At 41.9% G+C, this 17,813-nt stretch overlaps 2 protein-coding genes across 3 annotated transcripts in view; both read left to right on the top strand.

The window, feature by feature from the left end:
* nadsyn1 (NAD synthetase 1) overlaps positions 1-17,005 on the top strand; it is a 36,472-nt gene extending 19,467 nt beyond the window's left edge. For both annotated transcript variants that reach the window (XM_056278846.1, XM_056278845.1), the window contains exons 12-21: positions 857-905; positions 1,636-1,738; positions 2,146-2,314; positions 3,387-3,522; positions 9,603-9,709; positions 10,150-10,281; positions 11,693-11,762; positions 12,989-13,117; positions 15,741-15,917; positions 16,586-17,005. In XM_056278846.1, the coding sequence (XP_056134821.1) occupies positions 857-905; positions 1,636-1,738; positions 2,146-2,314; positions 3,387-3,522; positions 9,603-9,709; positions 10,150-10,281; positions 11,693-11,762; positions 12,989-13,117; positions 15,741-15,917; positions 16,586-16,624 (1,111 nt within the window). In that variant the 3' untranslated portion in view covers positions 16,625-17,005. The remainder of the gene's footprint in view (positions 1-856; positions 906-1,635; positions 1,739-2,145; positions 2,315-3,386; positions 3,523-9,602; positions 9,710-10,149; positions 10,282-11,692; positions 11,763-12,988; positions 13,118-15,740; positions 15,918-16,585) is intronic.
* A 501-nt stretch (positions 17,006-17,506) lies between these two features.
* The window catches only part of tpcn2 (two pore segment channel 2), a 52,370-nt gene continuing 52,063 nt past the window's right edge, over positions 17,507-17,813 (top strand). The window contains exon 1 of the mRNA XM_056278689.1: positions 17,507-17,778. Coding sequence (XP_056134664.1) covers positions 17,634-17,778 — 145 coding nt within the window. The 5' untranslated portion in view covers positions 17,507-17,633. The remainder of the gene's footprint in view (positions 17,779-17,813) is intronic.

Genomic DNA, 17,813 nt, shown 5'->3' with positions numbered 1-17,813 from the left:
TGATTTTGATCAAGCACCCCATCATGATGAAAAAACATTTTTCATGCCAACATAATTTCTCAACTGGATAATACCATGGTATGTTTGAATAGCCTTGTTGAGTTATTCCTATTGTAATTTTAGACAAATATTCATCTCCTGATGCTGTTATATTTCTATGTTGTCCCTCCCAATTAATGAACCATTACTTGGTAAATACGTATTATTTGAAAAGTCATCCTTTTGAAAGTTAAAACTGATGAACTACAGTAGTTCAAACTAGACATACCAATTTTGGTGAAACCAGTTTTTAGATCATGTGGGACAACACAACCGTTTTCACTGAGTTCTTACTAGTTTGTCCTCAGCTTGACTTGAGAAACATGGCTTAATGAAACAAACAGCATGGTGGCCCAGTGGTTAACGCTGTCGCCTCACAGCAAGAAGGTCCTAGGTTCAAACCCTGGGGTTGTCCAACCTTGGGGGGTCATCCCAGGTCGTCCTCTGTGTGGAGTTTGCATGTTCTCCCTGTGTCTGCGGTGGGTTCTCTCCATCAAAAAGACTTGCATGTTAGGGTTTATACTCCTGTCCGTGCCCCTGACCAAGGCAATGGAAAGAACTGGAGTTGGTCCCTGGGCGCTGCATGGCGGCTGCCTACTGCTCCTCGCTACACAGCTAGGATGGGTTAAATGCAGAGAAAGAATTTTCCCCATGGGGATTAAGTAGTAAAAAAAAAAGTGCCCAATGTAACACCCATTATTCTCTGGGTTTCAAAGTGGTCCATTCAAACAATATTTAAGCTGAGATCTTTACAACGCTGACACTATTGGTTACTGCTGTGATTGACTATGTTGTTGCTTATCATTGTGTTCCCCAGTTTAGGACCAGCCTGCTGGCTGTGGGACTACCTCAGGAGAAGTGGACAGGTAAGGGCTAAGAAGAACAAATTCACTTGCAGCGCTCACAGCGATATCATTTGGGACAAATCTTTAAATGCTAATGTAGAGCAGAATAGCTTCAAATTCGAGTTAGTTTAGGAGTGTCTAAAATTACCAAGTGGCCGCACAGTGGCTTAGTGTTTAGCACTGAGAGGGTTCTTGGTTTGGTCCATGCCCTTCTGTGTGGAGTTTGCATTTCACCTTGGGTTTCCTCTAGGTTCTCTGTTTTCCTTCCAGATCCCCAAAATATGCATGGCTGGTTAATAGAGACTCTAACATGCCCATAGATATGAAAGGCAGTGTGAGTAACTGTGTGTGTATATGCAGACTCTGTGATGGACTGGTGAATTGTCCGTGGTGTCTCCCTGCCATCAATCCAATGCCTACTGGAATAGCTTCCAGGATCTCATGGCCCTAAACAGACCCTCAATGAATCGATGAATAAAATCACCAAATAACCATATAAATCCATGAACTGACTCCAGTATGTAGCGTATATGTGTTTCTATCTAATAATGCTTCCAAGTACTTAATATAAATAGTTTAGTGCAATATTTTGATCAGATAGACCTTCAAGCCTCAAGAATTTGAGAGCTTTTATTGTTGAGTGTGCAAATATCCTCTTTTCTTCCTCGATTTGAATTTTTATCCTTCACCTGAACCCTCATTGGGCTGGACTTGCACACCTATACCTTTTTTCTTACCATTTTTATCCAAGGCTGGCTTTCTGCTGCCCTTGAGTGGAGGTGTCGACAGCTCCTCTACCGCCAGTATTGTCTATTCCATGTGTGTGCTGGTCTGTCAGGCTGTTCAGGATGGCAGTAAGTACTGCATCAATAGGGGAAGCTCAGCTTATTACCAGCCTGGGTTTGTATTCTGCCCCAACACGACAGTCATACATACATTCACTTAGCCTGTACACTAACCAGAATTTGTGTTACACACACACACACAAGTGATATCTAACAGTTATGTGGTTGTTTTTTCCAAACTTCTAACTTGCTGTCATTTAAAGTGTGTGGTATTGCCTTTTTTATGTTTGCAATGTGGTATAAAAAATGATTTATTGCTTGATTAAGACAGCACTCAGACTGAATGTGAGGTATATGACTTACCATACTGTTTTGCTGCTTCTCTTCCCCTCACCCAACCACCCTTCTCTCCTTTCATTTTCTGCCCCCTATCTCCACTGTTTTCTCCCTGTCATCATCCACCTTTCTTCTCTCAGACACCCAGGTGCTCGAGGATGTGCGGAGGGTGGTCAGTGATGTTTCCTACCATCCAACAGAGGCAAGGGAGTTGTGTGGTCGTATCTTCACCACCTGCTACATGGCCAGCGAGAACTCCTCAGAAGCCACACGGAACAGGGCCAAGGACCTGGCCAATCAGATTGGCAGGTTAGAATGACCCTATTAGGTTACTGGTGAGAAATAGCAAACAGATGTTTTTTTGTGTGTGTGTGTGTTTCTACCCTCCGCAATGCTAGAAAAAAAAACTGTTTTGGAAATTGAGTGATGAGACTACTGTTATTATTGATATATTAACAATTATTCAACTATGATGAAGAGAGTATTGCACTGTTGATTCCCTTAACACCCTCCTAAACTTGTGAAGTGGGGCTCCCATAGTTTACATAAGCCCAGTTCACATTTGTGAACATAGGATGCTCCATCAAAGCCTCAAACTGCAGAACTATGACTTAAACCTGTGTTTTAATGGGGATGGTAAACTCTTTGTGCTAGATTCTTGGTTCTGGCCTTGGGAAAAGTGGCCCATGTTCACAAATATAAATTGGATTGTCAATAGTAAGTAATAGTAATGACATATGTGGCTTTTTACTTTGAGTGATATTCTTCTTTGCTATGGTCATTCTATCATCTGGGACCACAAAGCCACACAGAAGAATTGTCAAGATATCTCAGAATCTTCCTGGTTTACATCACACCTTATTGAGCAAAGCCCTCAGTGTTATAACAGACTACTCTCATTCTGCACACAGTCTGTACACTCCTTCCATCAGGCAGGTGCTACTGTAGTATTTGGACCAGAACTGCACACTTCAAGGAGAGTTTCTTTGCCCAGGCAATTAGCATTCCTAACAACCAACTACTGATGGTCTTCACCTTGATTCCACGAATCTGCTCATCTGTATAGTACCTCATCTCCACATATACTTATTAATGGAGCATGCTGTTTTTTTTCTTGACTATTGTGTTGTATGTTACTGCTGAGTTGTTATACTGTTGTGTTGCCATTGTTGATATTTTTTGAGAGCATGAAGTAGGAGTTTTTTTGGAATGAGCATTTCATTGTCTTTAAACAAATTACAAATGTGAATTAACTTGAAGTGGAACTTTAAATTCCACTTGGGGGGTGGGGGGCTAGTCTCTAGTTTAAGGATTTCTTTAAATGTGTTTTCCCTTCTTAGGTGTGTCATAGTTGAATCCAGCTTTCCTATTTTCCTTGCAGCACACACATGAATATTAATATAGACATGGCGGTGAAGGGCCTGCTGGGTATATTCTCCATGGTCACAGGGAAGTTTCCTCAGTTTCGTGCCAATGGGGGGAGCACCAGAGAGAACTTGGCACTCCAGAATGTACAGGTGAGTACAATTCAGGTAGCACAGGTGTATTATTTCTCCCTCCCCTTGCTCAAGTTCAATTTCCAGTGTTAATTCATTTTCTATTATCATTGTTATTGTCATTATGATTAGTTTTTCATCTTTAGTTTCTACCTTAAAGTAGATATCAATTTTTTTTTCTTTTTATATAGATATATCAGTGCTAATGTAACGCGGGGGGAAAAAAAAGTTTGCTCACAAAAAAGGTTATAATTGAGTTTGCATTACAAGGCATTGGACTTGATGTTGTGGTCATGACATTTGAAAGTACAACGACAAAGTGTATTAAGAATGTGTGAGGGTCCGCAGTGGTGTAGCGGTCTAAGCATCGGCTTTGTGTCGATGCAGTTGCCCACTGGGGACCGGGGTTCGTGCCCCGGTCTCGTCAGATCCGACTACGGCCGGATTCAATGAAGCAGCAATAATTGGCAACACTGTCTTCGGGAGGGGGGCAGAGTCGGCTTGTGTTCATCACATGAATGTGTCTCTGGGTGTGTCAGAAAAAGCAGTGGTTCGGCCTGGAGTCGCCTTGTCATGAAAGTGGCGAGGCGTCTCCTTCGAGACTGCCAGCCGCAGAGATGCAGTTTGCAAATGCATGCAGTTACGAGGGTGGGTGTTTGAACTAGAATAGGGAGTGATTGGCCACTAAATTGGGAGAAAAAGGGAAAAATCTGAAATAAATAAATAAATAAAAACGTGTGTGAAAAAAATCCAAGCACTTGAGAGTTTTTGCATACTTAAAAGTAATGGAATAAAATGACTTGGACCATAATATGCATCATTGTAATGAAGTGTTAATTAGACTAATAATGAGACATCTGCAAAATGGAAAATATGTAGATAGTGTTGACTACTAAACTTGTTCTGAATAAACACGACGTTTATTCACTCCATTTCTTCACGATACCAAGCGACCAGCAACTTGCTCTCAGCATGAGCACCACCACAACTGCGCATGACAAGAGACTCCCGCCTAGAAGGGGCAATACACTGCACATGCATAACCTGACCAGAAGGGGAGCTGTCCTCCGTTACATTAACTAAATAGGGATAACAACATGTTAACAGTCTCATTCTCTTTTTTTAAAGAAATAAACAGAAAACAAAAAATGAAATTCACATCGTGAATTATGGAACATACATTTCCAGAGAAATCAACATGTCATGGAAACATTTGAGAACAAAATCAATTGTCCATCCAACACCCTTTTAACCCAGGTCCCATTGTCCTTCACAGAGTGCCTTTAAGAGCACAAGAGCCGATGCTCCTTTCTTTGTGAGACAGTCAGCGAGTTGAGTTTTCGTGTCTGACCAACGCACCTCGATCTTCTTGCTTTGTATGAGTTCTTTAATGCTACTGATTTCCAGCCTAAGTCTTTTCTCTGTGACTTGCTTTGTAGACTTGAGAGCATCATACAGAGAGTGGTTATCAGTCACACACAGCACGGAGGGAGCATTCAGTTCAGCATTGCCAGTAGTTAGTTCAGAAAATAGTGTGGCCAGAAACATTGCATTGTCTACTCCATCTGACATAGCAAGAGTTTCCCCTGCGAGTGTACTGCGGACCACACGTCTGATTTTCTTAGAGTGCCAGCTGAGTGGGGAAAACTTCCCTCTTTCTCCCATAAGTGTTATCAAAGTACCTCCCTGTGTACCTCCATCAGGGAGGTTCCCAAACGAAGCATCACTGAATACTATCAAGTTCAAAGCATCAGTGTTTCCCAGATGTTGGAATCTGAGTGTTACCTTTTCAGATTTAAGCTTACGGATAACCTTATTAGCCTCATGAATAGATTGTACTGTTGCCCCTTTTATATTAGAAGCCAAACAACACGAGTCAAAGATAACATCAGGTCTTGTTTGTTTAGCAACCCATAGGATTTGTCCTATTTTTGACCGTAGCTGCTCTCTTTCAGTGTCATTAAGGGGCTCACTTCTCTGTGTGGCCCGACCTGCTTGAATGGGTATAGGCTGCAGATTGTCAATGTAACTTTGTTGGTGTACCTGTACCTCACCGTTTACCGTTACAAAATCCATTCCTACATAAGAAAACTTTTCATGCTTCTCACGACCAACCTTAAACACAGATTTCAGTTGCGGGATTACGTTTGATGAGCCTGCCCAGAGAAAATCATCTACATGACATGCAAGCACCCCAGTGACCTTACATTGCTCATCCAACCAATAAAATATTGCTGGATCCACCTGAGACACTCTACCACCAGTAGTCTGCATGATTTCCTTCACTTTGTTGTACCAATATAGTGATGCGTCTGTAAGTCCATAAACACATTTCTTAAGTTTCCATACAACATGTTCACAGCCTGCTTCTGTAGGGGGGCGGATATAAATATCCCTGGATAGCTCCATACCCTGTAAAAATGCCGATTTGATGTCCATAGAATGCACTTCCCACTGGTTTTGACATATCACTGATAACATAAGTCTAAGTGAATCAGTAGCACATGTAGGGGAATCCTTTTGTAGCTCTTGAATATTTCTCTTCAAAACCTCTGGCAACCAGTCGTGCTTTAGGCACAATACCCTTAGGTGTTTCTCTAAGACTACAAACCCATCTAGTAGAGATACATTTCTGACCTGCATCTTTAACTACCTCGAAGACATTATTATTGTGCCAGTTCTTTATTTCTTCCTGTTTAGCTGCATCAAATGAGATGTCTTTCGTTATAAGTACATCAGCTTCTCTGTCTGTTTCTATGTGGAGATTATCAACTTCTGAGATATCAACTGATACATTTTGCCCATCACTTCCATTATTCTCTAGATGTTGCATGTTATACCATGTTTTATATTTCCCTGTAGCTTTGCCTGCTCTCCCCAAGACTCTTGCTCTAAGTAGAGTATTGTCACCTCTGTTCATATATGTTACAGTCTGTCCTGTTTTTAAACTCATACCTGCAGAGGGGACAGGATTATCATGTGCATTAGGCTTATGGGCCATTTCAGTTTGTGCAACATTACTTTCAGGTAACTCATTCTCTATTTTGTTCACTGGCTAAATCATCAGCTACATTGTTTATACCTTGTTCATCATTTACTGTTTCAGCATCATTTTCATTTTGTACCATTTGTTCTTCGTTAACCCTTGTGTTCACCTTGGAAAGTCTAGAGTGATGTACTCGCACTAAGATTCCACCATGCCTTACAAAAACAACAGCTCCATCCTGACCAATAACAATTCCTGGTCCTTTCCACTCATTACATTCAGCTCATTTGTAATACACCTTGTCACCCATGTCATATTTTTCATCTGTAGCTCTGAGCTGTTTACGTAGTGCTCGTCTTATCCTTTCTGAGCACTCTGCTTCAGTGAATGCTTTTCTAGCAGCATGTAGGGCCGAAATGTGCTCTCCTACTCTAGCACTCATAGTAGTACCCTCTAGTGCGGGTGGTTTATCAACCAATACAGAAGGAAGGTTAGGATTCAAACCATACACAAGTTGACGTGGACTGTAGCCGTGCACATTATGCATACTGTTCTTAGCCATAAGAGCCCAGTCCAGGGCCGTTTCCCAGTCACAGCCACTTTCTCGCCTGACCTTCAGAATGATGTCGGTGAGGGTCTGATTATGCCTCTCCAGTAGTCCGTTGCTCCAGGGACTGTATCCCGCTGTTGTTTTCGTCTCAATGTTAAAGTTCTCAGCCATATCACGGAACTCTGCATTATTGAATTCTCCTCCGTTATCGCTGTAGAGCCTCTGGGGGGCGCTGTGGATTCCTATCCATGTATGAAGAAATGACTTGACGATCTCTGAGGACTTACAATGCTTCCTGCGCTGAACCTTGTGAATTGATCAATGATGTGGAGGTACCATACCCCTGGTTCCAACTCATGCAAATCTACTGCCACCGTTTCATTAAACGTTGAAGCAAGAGGCAAGCCCACAGCAGGCTTTGGCTTCGTCTTGCTGTATCTCTGGCAAATGTCACAGTCCTGTACTATGTGCTGCAAAATCGTGTCACACTCTGTGTCTTTATTTCCAGAGCTATGGATGAGCCCCTGTAGCCTCTCGGCGGAGGCGTGACCGAACTGTTTATGCAATTTCAGAAGAACTTTGTGTTTCTCATTTGCGGTCATATTTTCTGTGACTGTGAGGACCTCATCTTCATTCAGGCTGTTCTCTGGAGCCGTCAGTGCTTCAGTTTCTATTGGCTTTGTTTCTGTGCTCTTGTCTCTGATATCTATACAATATTGTCCCGAGCTGGTTAATTCAAGACGGATATTTTGATTGAACATCACAGCACTATCATTCTCCATACCCAAAATGGTCCCTGCCCTTTTCAGTGAAGTCTTACTCAGAAGCAGTGGGATATCAGCTTTAACTACTTCAGTTTCCACTTGACATTTTGTCTGTCCTATTTTTGCAGGCAGTTTCAGTATTTTGGAGGAATGTACTATATTCCCATCTCCAAAGCGAAATGGTCTGCTGCTTGGAATTTCACTTTGCGCTATCTGGTTCACTTGGCTTCGACTGAGGTCTGCGACAAAATTTTCCAACCACTTTTCTCCGCATACTGTGCGGGTACATGCAGTATCAATGATAGCTGTCCCTAACGACTCAGTCAGAAAGATCTCTGATGCTGATTCAGACAGCGAGGCTTTGGTAAACAATGTGTCCTCTACTTTTGCTGGCTCTTCAGTTAGCTTTACTTGCTCGCTATTCTTGTGGGGACAGTCCTTGGCCCAATGGAACGTGCTCTGACATACAGCACATTTTGATCGCCTACTGAACCTATCCAGTGGGTTAGTACCTTGTAACGGTGGCTTTTGTTGTCCAACCTGTGTTGTCTGTGACTCTTGTCCAGCTTGCTGCACAACGTTACTTGTTCGTTTAAATCTTCCTCGCGAGCGCTGCTCTGTGTAGAACACTTCATCTTTTACTTGTATGCCATTAGTCGCGTCGACTTGTATTTTCCCTCCAAAAATCCTCCTGAGCGCGGACTTCATTGCCGCAAACGTTAGATCCGTACACGCTGTCAGCGCCATTTGCCTACTCCTCTCGTCTAGACAAGCCGTATCCCAAAGTTTAAAAGCCAATACGGCATCGGGAAGAGTCATATCATACTTTTTCATTCTATTGGTATCGCTGCTCAAAGTCAATCACATAGTCCGCCATGGACACAGAACTGTCCTTCTTGATACAGTCAAAATACGAATAAGCATCGTAAGCGCGGTCTCTCTCTTCTTTGAGAAACATTCCATCTAGTTTTGCAATTAAAACGTCCATACCCCCATCTGTATTCAAGTCTGCAGCGGGTATTTCCATGGCGATATCCCTTGCCCTTCCTTCAAGCCCCAGGACGACAGCAAGGGCCTGTTTCTTCTTATCCAGCTCAGTAACGAGCTTCCACATAGCAACTTCATTTTTCCAACTCTCGTACGGTCGGAACTCATCGAACTTCGGTGGAACTTTGTAGCTAGCAGAAGCCATTTTCTGCTAACCATCCTCTGCTACCAATGTTGACTACTAAACTTGTTCTGAATAAACACGACGTTTATTCAGTGAAACCGACTTTATTCACTCCATTTCTTCACGATACCAAGCGACCAGCAACTTGCTCTCAGCATGAGCACCACCACAACTGCGCATGACAAGAGACTCCCGCCTAGAAGGGGCAATACACTGCACATGCATAACCTGACCAGAAGGGGAGCTGTCCTCCATTACATTAACTAAATAGGGATGCATAGAGATAACATGTTAACAGATGTGTGAAAACTGTCAAGACCACCTATTGACTATTGTGCTGTCAGGAACTGTTGTCTGTGCCTTTCTTTCTTACATTTTCATGCTCTGTTTCAATTTTCTCTTGTAATGTCATATCTTTCACAGTTGGCAAACAAGTTCACACAGTTATGCCACGGTCTTCACAAAGACAATTCAGTAACAGTTTGTGTGTGTATGCTCATGTAACTTCATTTCAGCTCTTGTCATTTTTTACTGGAACAAGGAAATGTTACTGCATTCTTTTTTGATGCGAATTATGTTGGTGTGTTGTGTATGTGCATTACATGTTTGTGTCACTGTATGTCCTTATAGGCCCGCATCAGGATGGTCTTGGCCTACTTATTTGCCCAACTGAGCCTGTGGACCCAGGGGAGGCCAGGGGGTCTGTTGGTACTGGGCTCAGCCAATGTAGATGAGAGGTACTGTAGAAGTGAACAAGCCCATCTGTTAGAAGAGACAGACGAGCTTAGTATTAGTAGTATTTAAAGGTAGAATGCAAAGTCCTACATTGAAAGAAAATGAACACTGTTCACTTAGGTCATTTATCAGTTAGACATTTGTTCATATACTTCCAAAACAGGCACAGTACAATAATGATGTAATCTGTCCTCTGGTAGCTGAATGGACGGGCTTTATTTATGTGACTGGAGGATAAAAAGTGGTCAGTCACCAAAAATGTTTGCCGTTGTGTTTGAGAAAACGAAGCCATTTTGAGGAATTTCATTTACAACACTCAAGCGATAATTTCCTCAAAAGTGGTTGTAACTATTCTTTTCCCTCAAACAATCGAATCTATAAATGCATAAGTTCATACCATTATTTTTCAAAACACTCCCCCTTCATTTTTGGCTTGCTGAAGCCTGACAGGTTACTTCACCAAGTATGACTGCTCCAGTGCAGATATCAACCCAATAGGAGGGATCAGTAAAACAGACCTCAAGAGCTTCCTGCTCTACTGTGTGGAGCACTTCCAGCTCACCTCACTCAGAAGGTAATGTCAGGAGTTGCTATTGCTTACAGAGAGATATTAAATTGGTAAATCAATGTTGTTGTCTTGTTCTATGCCACACCAATAGTGTTCAAATTATTATTTTATGAAGTGGGAGGAGCGATCATCATTGCAATCAACGGGAAGACTGAACCAGAAATTCAATTGCAGAATTTTTTGAAAAGCATGAAATTAAGTATTTTTCCAGTTTCTCCAGAGATTTTTTTTTATTGTTTTGTTAGGAATGTGGAAGGACAAAAAAAGACAGTAGCAGCCAAAGCACTCGTTTAAGAAATTAAGCAAAATGCATTTAATTATTGCAGACATAATTATATGTAGAAATTATTTCCAGCCTTTTCTTTGATGTGTTTTGGTTCAAAGTTTGACTGTACTGTGTTTTGTTTTGGACATTCCTTTTTTTTCCCCTCCCTTTTTCTCCCCAATTGTATCTGGCCAATTACCCCCACTCTTCTGAGCAATCCCAGTCGCTGCTCCACCCATTCTGCCAATCAGGGCAGGGCTACAGACTGCCACATGCCTCCTCTGATACATGAGGAGTCACCAGCTGCTTCTTTTCACCTGACAGTGAGGAGTTTCGCCAGGGTGATGTAGCACATGGGCGGATCACGCTTGTCCCCCCCCGGAACAGGTGCCCTGACCAACCAGAGGCGCCGCTAGTTCAGCGACCAGGACACAAACCCACATCCGGCTTCCCACCCGCAGACACGGCCAATAGGTTGTTTGCATATGACGTCACGAACTAAAGATGGAGGGCGAGAAGTGATTTTCTACATAGGAGCCACTATCGCAAACTTTAGAAATGCCTGTTTGCCGTCATTAACTGAGAAACCACAAGGAGTTTTTATTGAGTACCAAAAGTTGTTGTTAATGAGGGGGGGGTATGCAAGAAATTGACCGAAAATGCCGGAAAAATGGCTTGCGAATCGTCGTCTGCGGTCGGGAGGAGCGGAGTCGGATAACGCGCGTGTGTGCAGTGACCACTTCGTCAAAAAAAAAAAAATCACTCTTCATAACACAAGGATCATGTCCAACATATCTAACTTTCTGTTTATACCGCTCTCGCATAATATCGTCTAAACTAGCTCCATCTTCTCCATTCTGCTTTTCACTTCCTGCCCTTCCATCTGAGTCTCGCGCGTCATCAGAATCACGTGACTGCAAATAAGCCATCTGTAGGGACGCTTGACCAAGCCGGAGGTAACACGGGGATTTGAACTAGTTATCCCCATGTTGGGAGGCAACGGAACAGACTGCCACGCTACCCGGATGCCGTTTTGGACATTTTCATCAGCAGGGCCTCTTAATTTGAATAGGCAAGAAACATTGTCATAACATGCAAATTGTTATGGTAGCATCCTGTATTTGACATCGGTTGTCTTGGTGTCTCCTGTAGCATTCTGGCTGCCCCACCCACAGCTGAACTGGAGCCCCTGATTGATGGACAGGTGTCACAGACTGATGAGGTAATTTCATGCTTTACAAGTAACCATTCAATTGCAAACAATCCTGTAATATTTTCCATAATGAGTTAAAAATTCGTGCAAAATGAAATCAACTAAAGGCATTCAGCTTAAAGGAAAGACTTGCATATCAAACGAGCTCAAAAAATCTCTTGGTTAACTTTACTTTTAATAGGAGCAGGGTCGGTACCGGGGCAGGACTTTAAGTTTCATGGGGGGGGGGGGCTTTTCAATTGACCTCACCTTGTTTTCATCATCATCATTATTATGTTGCATGAAGGAGAAATAGGCTATGACAGAGAAGCACAAATTTACATACTGGAACCACGCAGACACATTATGTGAACTACAGTACATATCATAAATCTATTGCTGCAAATTAGGCATTTTCCATGTGTTTTGTTGTCGAGTTGCAGACTGCAGCCTAGCCTGCCTTTAAAAGACAATTTCCTTCAATTTAGTTTTCAATTTTCATGTGAGGTAGTGATTGCCCACCAAATAAACATGAATATATAGTCCCACCCGTAATGCTGACACTGAATAGGATTAAAGTATTCCCCTCAAAATATATTAACTGTTATCTGAATATTGGTGCATCGGAATGTAACTGGGGCTGAATAGAAGTACTTCATCTCTGTATTCTGTTACTACCCAAACCTGACAACAATTATACTTGATGTTTGATATGCTGAATTAAATCTAAAATGCCACATTTTTATGGAAGTTAGAAATATGTTTGGCATTTTTTAGACTGGCTCCATTCACAGCTAGCTGGATTTCAGACTTCCTGTTCATAACAAGCTACGGCCAGTGTAGTGAGCATCTGTGGCCGTCTTAGCTATGTGTTGTATGTTGGAAAAAATAGGCCATTTTCTTGCAATACAGGATCTATTTTTATTAAACTAGTTTTTGAAAATATATTTTTGGTAATGCCTGTTTCCTAATATGACTGGAAGTGTTTTTATTATAAAGTGCTTTACAGTAAAAGTAAGAAATAGTGTAATAAAAACAGCAACAACATAGCAACTGAAGAGTAGATAATAGGGCTAATAAAAGGAAGTAACAAAATATTAAAGATTAATGGAAAAACAAGATGTAATATAGAACAATTTTTAAGAATACCCGTTTTTCTGTCTCCTTACTCTGTAGCCCTCTCTCCATCCACCCATGAGCTTTCTCACCTACTTTTGTACCCACTTGATTCCTGCCCATTCCACCCCTCTCTGTAGGCCGACATGGGGATGACTTACTCGGAGCTGTCAGTCATCGGTCAGCTTAGGAAGATCTCCAAGTGTGGCCCCTACAGTATGTTCTGTAAACTCATCCACATCTGGAAGGAGACACTTTCTCCCATGCAGGTCAGTCGGCTCTCTTGACAGACAGCCAGGTGGGCTGTCTGCGGTCTTGAGCCCTGCATGACACTGACGCAGACAAGGGGTTGAGGGGTAATATCAGGGACTTTGAATGAACACATCAGTCAAATAGTAGACATTTTCATCTGTTCATAGTACAAATCAGGTTGTTTGTAAAAAAAAATAGAAAAATCAAGAATTTTAATCCTTTCTAGATAGGTTGTGAACCAGTAACTTGATGGATTGTCATATTGTTTAAGATTCAGGAAAATGGTTATTCTTGGCACTTCGCCCATATTTCTAGCACATAATATGAAGTAATTCTAGTCCATTTTAAAGATATTTCTGTCCTATTATATCAGACGTGAATTTTGGCTTTTGAAGAGAGCTTGCCCTAGAACAAAGAATTTTTAAAATATCGTTTTTCTAATTGATTTAGCGTACTTCTTGGAAATACAAATCTGGAGAATTTTCAAAATAGATGTTCTGAGGACAAGTCTGGATTTATATTAAATCTTCTAGATACAGTGCTGCTTGAAAGTATGTGAACCCCTTGAGCAGTTTAGATTTTTCTGTTGTTTTACCATGATTTTCTTATTTTATCATCACCAGTTTTTATGTATGAAATGTCAGATATAGTATGTTTATCAGTTGCATGTACTTGTTTAGTGGGACTTGTTTAAGTAGCCCAAAAACTACATGAAACATGGAATTAGTGTATGTGCAAAAGTAAGTGAACCCCCAGCTGCATTGGTTAAGTCAAGCAGGTAACAGACTCGGGTGAAACACATTTGGGTGCTTAATTAATCATTTAAGCAGACCAATGAAATGAGACATCCTTGAGAAAGGGTTTGGCCTGCACTAATTAAAAGAGAGAGGAAACCAACCAAACCACTGTGGTCCCATACAAATCAACAATGCCGAGAGCAAAGGAGATATCCGAGGACATGAAGAAGAGGGTAGTGATAGCCCATCAGTCTGGGGAGGGCTATAAGACCATCTCCAAAAGATTCCAGCTCCATCCATCCACTGTAAGACAAATAATTTACAAATGGAGGGCCTTCAACATGACAGCAACTCTGCCTAGAAGTGGACGCCCATCAAAACTATCACCCAGAAGCACCAGAAAAATAATAAATCAGGTAAAGGCCAACCCACACATCACCTCTAGAGAGTTGCACACCTCTCTGGTAGCATCTGGGACAAATATGCATGCGTCTTCAATCAGACAACAATTGAATCACCATGACATTCATGGGAGGGTTGCTAGAAGGAAGCCTCTGCTCTCAAAAAAGAACAAAGCTGCCCGTTTCAACTTTGCCAGAGACCTTCTGGAAGTCCATTCTCTGAAGAGACGAGTCCAAAATAGAATTATTTGGTCACAATCAAAACCAACATGTTTGGAGAACAGCCAACACTGCATATGAAGAAAAGAACCTCCTCCCAACAGTGAAGCATGGTGGTGGAAGTGTGAAGGTCTGGGGCTGCTTTTCTGCTTCTGGACGACTCCATATTATCCAAGGAACCATGAATTCTCCGCCATATCAACAAATTCTTGACCAGAATCTCCTGCCATCAGTCAGGGAGTTGAAGCTGGGACGAAAATGGATTATGCAACAAGACAATTACCCAAAGCATTCCAGCAAAACTACAAAGGAATGGCTTCAGAGAAAGAGGATTCGTACTCTGGATAGGCCCAGTCAAAGTCCGGATCTTAATCCAATTGAAATGTTGTGGCGAGACCTGAAGAAGTTGGTACATACCAGATGTCCCTCCAACCTCTCTCAACTGGCTGAGTTCTGCAAGGAGGAGTGGGCAAAAAGCCCCATAAGCAGATGCGAGAGACTGCTTAGTGGTTACAGAAGACGTTTGGTTGAAGTAATGGCTGCAAAAGGAGGAGCCACAAGCTACTAATACAAGGGTTCACATACTTTTGCACATGTTAAATTTTCAGTTTTTGTGAAATAAACTACCTTTGTTGAATTAAATGATGAAAATATATCTCTTTTTGTGTGTGTGTCCATTATTTGGAAGGTGTGCTTTACAAATTGGGATTTGGATGTATGTGTAATAAGCTTATTTTAATGTTTTTTACAAAAACAGTGACCATGTCTGGAGGGTTCACAAACTTTCAAGCAGCACTGTATATCTGAGAAGTCACATTTTAAGTAGCATGTTTACATTGACGTCTCGGTTTAATCCACGATTTGTATTCATTTAGTGGGCTAGCTGAAAGTTAGCAGGCCGATGTCACTGTCTTTATTTTTCTCTTCAGAAACGTGGGGACTCCCAACTAGTCCCAGTCCATAACAAATGTTAGTGTTCAGTTATTTTAGATGGATGTATTCAATGTTTTTTTTACTTTTATTTTTAATTATTTAAATGTCTTCATGGTAGAAGGGCCGAAGCCTTACAATGGATTGTTGGCCGTTCATGGGTCTCTGTGGGCTTTATCTTGGCTATTACGGGATCACCTGTGGTTGCTATGCGCCTAAAACCACCTACTTTTGCCCTAGCAACCGCCACCAAAGCAAATGCTTGTAATCTCAACCTTCTAGTTAACCACCTTGCCTCCACATTTTCTTCAGGAAATGCACATTTCAGTTACATTTTGTACTTTAACTTTTAGGTGGCCTCGAAGGTGAAGCATTTCTTCCGGATGTACTCCGTGAACCGCCATAAGATGACGACAGTGACGCCGTCCTACCACGCTGTGAATTACAGCCCTGATGACAACCGTTTTGACCTTCGACCTTTTCTCTACAACACCCGATGGACCTGGCAGTTCAGATGCATCGACAATGAAGTAGGAAGGAATTCACCTGGTAGCATTGTGATTTCTAGGGAGGCCATAGCTGAATATTATGAATTTGCCTGTTGATCAAATTTTAAACTTGAACACGAGGACAAATTGAGATCAAATTTTCATGTATTGGTATGTCCTGTTTATAAGAGTAAAATTGTTACTAAAAAGCAATAAATGAATTAAACATGCAATTATAAAAAAAAACGAGGCACCTCTGTAGCTGAATGGTTATGCCACATGGTCGCAACTGTCACCGGTTTGATGCCAGCCAGCGACTTTTGTTACATGTCATACTTCTCTCTCTCATTTCCTGTCTGCCCTTCACTGTCCAACAAAGGTAAAAAAAAAATAGCTAAAGACCCCACAAAAAACTTATCTGGTGTACTTGTATGAATTGTCAACATAAAATAGGATGGTCATCTTTTCCTTAATTATACAAGTTTAGAAGGTCAAATAGGTAAAAATAATTCTTCCCTATAGCCACGTTGATTTACAGTACGTTTTCATATGAGAATGTAATGGTATCATCAATCTATTCTCAAGGAAATAATTTTTGTGTGCAGAAATGATGGCTGTATTTGGCCAGCGCGGCAGGAACAGTCCAGATTGTTTATGGCTAAAATTGAACATTGTTTCATTATGGACTTGAAACTTTTATTTTTCTAAAGATGTCTCAGATGGAGGCAGGAAACGACCACCATCAATAAAATCCCAAGACTTTAAAAGTGTCCACCGACGTCCCTGGAGAAGCCTGGACTGTGACTAGAGCTCCTTGTGGTTCGGACGAAGGTTGCAAGGATCCAGTGCTCCTAAAGGATTCTCAGGAACTTTACATAATGGAACTAAGTGCTGCATCCCCAAAGGATCAACCCTGTCAATTTTATATATATACACACACACACACTGGGCAATGTAACTGTATGATTCTTTGTGAAAAAAACATTAGCAGCTGATGAGTGCGAGACACGCGAAACAGGCCTGTACTGCTATGCATTAAAATCTTTTTTCCTGTATCCGTGTTGCGATATATATATAAAACTTTGCCAAGATTATTGGTGTTTTGTTTGATAACGATTAAACATGTTTAATCTGGGCACTGCATCTTGTTCAGTTAACGTTTTTTTTTTGCCTGTAAAAATTGGTGTCTGCCAGCTATATCTAATAACAATGAGACGTGTTCCACTTCGATGAAAATCATGCTTTTGGTCTAAACAAACAGCAATCCGCTGTCCAGTATGTTTTTTATTTGGCGGGAGTAGCTCTAAAAGCACCAGCTCAACGCCTCAGGTGAAAACGTAGCTCATCTAGCTGTGACTCATGGGCTGTCGACCTCAGGCAGCCTTGTGGCGAACGCACCGACGTGACGTATATGCGGAGTTGCTCTTCTTTTTTTGGTTGTTAAATTAGGCGCTTTCAGCGGTGTGTCGTGTAAAGTCATTGTAAAGCGATACTTCAGGACAGAGGGGAGGGAGGAGTAGAGGACAGCCGCTTCCCCAAAGTCCCCCTCCCTCGAGTGTTGAGCTGGTCGAAACTACAGTAAGTTGTCGGTCAGTTTTAAAACTTAAGCGTAAGTCTGTTTTAGTCGGGCATACGATCCCGATCGTAACCGATATTTAACGATTATCTCCCTGCAGTCGGCGTTTTGTTTTTTCTTCCGACTTTCAGTTTTGAAGAAGGTAGTACATTAACGCCCCCGGCGGTTTGGAGATTTCCTGCATGGAGACGGAGCCCCTGCTGACCGGCAGGCTGCGCCGCGGCTCGTCGGACTATGGCTCCGGGTCGGAACACGGTTGCTCCGATCCACTCAGGACGCGACGGATGTCCTATTCAGTCGCAGGGGGGTCGTGTAGTGTCGAAGGGGGTAAGTTGAAAACGTCAGCTGTCTGTTAAAGCTGT

The sequence above is a fragment of the Lampris incognitus genome, chromosome 4 (genome assembly GCF_029633865.1).
Source record: "Lampris incognitus isolate fLamInc1 chromosome 4, fLamInc1.hap2, whole genome shotgun sequence".
NCBI classification, from domain to species: domain Eukaryota; kingdom Metazoa; phylum Chordata; class Actinopteri; order Lampriformes; family Lampridae; genus Lampris; species Lampris incognitus.
The sequence above is the reverse complement of the archived record's forward strand: the minus strand, read 5'-3'. Positions and strand labels throughout refer to the sequence as shown.